Raw genomic sequence first — 2,032 nt, 5'->3', positions numbered from 1 at the left:
GCCCTGTTTAAAAAGGCTAGCTTCTGAAAACTGAATCATTCAGTCTCCCCTGCCCTCTTGCTTCCAGTTGGATTTGGCCAATGGGAGACAGGGCAAGAGATGGGAGGAAACAAGCAGAGAGCGGTTGGGGTAGTTATCTCCCTGTATCTCTTTGCATGGTCATAGTTTTGCCAATAGCTGCTTTTTTATTTTTCTAAAGTCACAGTTCTGACCAAGTGTTTTTTCTTGATAGATGTAGCTTTCACTGATCTCCAATAATACTGTACCTTCTTTTCGCCTGTGAAGTCTAGGGGTTATAATGGCCCCCTGCTATTGCTAGTATGTAAGAGTGCTGCCACCTCTTATTAGTTCCCACTCGCATACCTCTGCATATAATCTCTTTATTACATTTTTAAATTAAAATCTACTGAATGACATATCTGCTTCCAGTTGATACCTGAGAGGCAGTCTTATAGCTGTCACTTTCTATTATGTTATGCTCATTTGTTAATTTTTTTTTCTAGAAGAAAAATTACTGAGTCTACTAAAATGGTAGAAACATTTTCAAGGTCTCTGGTACCCATAGCTAAACAGTACCCAGACAATTTATACTATTTTTAAAGGTCAGTTTTAACATCAACTGAGAGAAATCTTAGTTGTATGGGGATTTGCCTGATAGGTTGTACTCTCCCCTAGTTTCTCTGAGAGAGACAACGCCTGGTAAGAACTCTCCCTATGGCTCCCTTCATCTCACTATTCCTCAGAGTATAGATAAGTGGGTTGAGCAGTGGGGTTCCTAATGTGTACACCAGTGAGATGAACTGATCTTGCTTGGGGGAGTAGCTGGAGCTGGGGCGGAGGTACATGAAAGCGCAGCAGCCATACTGCAGCAGGACCACAGTGAGGTGGGCGGAGCAGGTGGAGAAGGCCCGGTGGCGGCCAGCTGCTGAATGGATCTTGAGCACAGCAGCCACAATGAAGCTGTAGGAGGTGGCGATGAGGAGGAAAGGCACGGCGATGGCTAGTGTGGCCGCCACCAGCACTGACTGCTCATGGATGTGGCTACTGGCACAAACAAGGCGCATCACTGGTGGCACATCACAAAAGAAGTGATCGATACCCCGAGTCTGGCAGAATGGCAGAGAGAAGATGAAGGCCACCAGCTGTAAGGACAGGACCAAGCCGATGACCACGGAAGCTACAACCAAGCGAACACAAAGAGTTAAAGTCATGATGAGAGGGTACCGCAAGGGATAGCAGATAGCAACATAACGATCATAGGCCATCACAGCCAAGAGGAAGCAATCGGTACTGCCAAGTCCGATGAAGAACACCATCTGAGTGGCGCAGCTCAGGAGGGTGATGGTTTTCTCTGACTGTAGGATGTTGGCCAGAATGTGAGGCACCACCACTGCAGTGTAGCATATTTCTACTCCCGAGAGGCTGCCCAGGAAATAGTACATGGGTGTGTGTAGGCGGACTTCAGTCTGGATGGCCACCACAATGAGGACATTCCCACTGATGATCAATGTATATACCAGGCTGACTCCAAGGAAGGACAAGGCACCCAGCTCAGGGTGAGCGGGATAAGCCAGGAACACAAACTCCATCAACACTGAGCGATTTCCCCAGGTCATTGAGCTAACAGGTTTTGTCTGTCATGAGTTACAAGAACAGAAGAAATAATCAAACTGACAATATATTAGTTCACATGATCTAATCTCACCAGAGTTGGAGTTACAAACTAGAAGAATCAGGATTAATTTTTAAAAATTTATCTTTATTTTTGGAAGTATTACAGATTTCCCTCTTGCGTTACCCTCTTCTACCCCCCACTCCCCTGCAGGATTAATTTTTTAATTTCCCTTTTACAACACTCTTCACAACATAAAAATCTACAACTTAATTTCTAACTGCCAAAAGTTGGGCTAAATTATGTAGGAATTTTTTTGAGGAAAAGAGGCAGAGGAAGTTTGTGGAATTCAAAGCCATTTTCAGTACAAGTGAAATAAAAATGAAATACTTTAAGTAAATCCGTAAGACAGTGTCAAGA

At 44.3% G+C, this 2,032-nt stretch overlaps 1 protein-coding gene across 1 annotated transcript; it reads right to left on the bottom strand.

The window, feature by feature from the left end:
* Positions 1-671: 671 nt before the first annotated feature.
* LOC132242259 (olfactory receptor 10W1) lies at positions 672-1,616 on the bottom strand. The gene has a single exon (XM_059711162.1). The coding sequence runs from the start codon at positions 1,614-1,616 to the stop codon at positions 672-674; it is 945 nt and encodes a 314-aa protein (XP_059567145.1).
* Positions 1,617-2,032: the final 416 nt, after the last annotated feature.

This window comes from Myotis daubentonii, chromosome 9 (assembly GCF_963259705.1).
Source record: "Myotis daubentonii chromosome 9, mMyoDau2.1, whole genome shotgun sequence".
In the NCBI taxonomy this organism is placed as follows: Eukaryota; Metazoa; Chordata; class Mammalia; order Chiroptera; family Vespertilionidae; genus Myotis; species Myotis daubentonii.
The sequence above is the reverse complement of the archived record's forward strand: the minus strand, read 5'-3'. Positions and strand labels throughout refer to the sequence as shown.

Excerpts from the sequence above, each read along its gene's own strand:
- LOC132242259 (XM_059711162.1), bottom strand. The coding sequence starts at position 1,616 with ATGACCTGGGGAAATCGCTCAGTGTTGATGGAGTTTGTGTTCCTGGCT.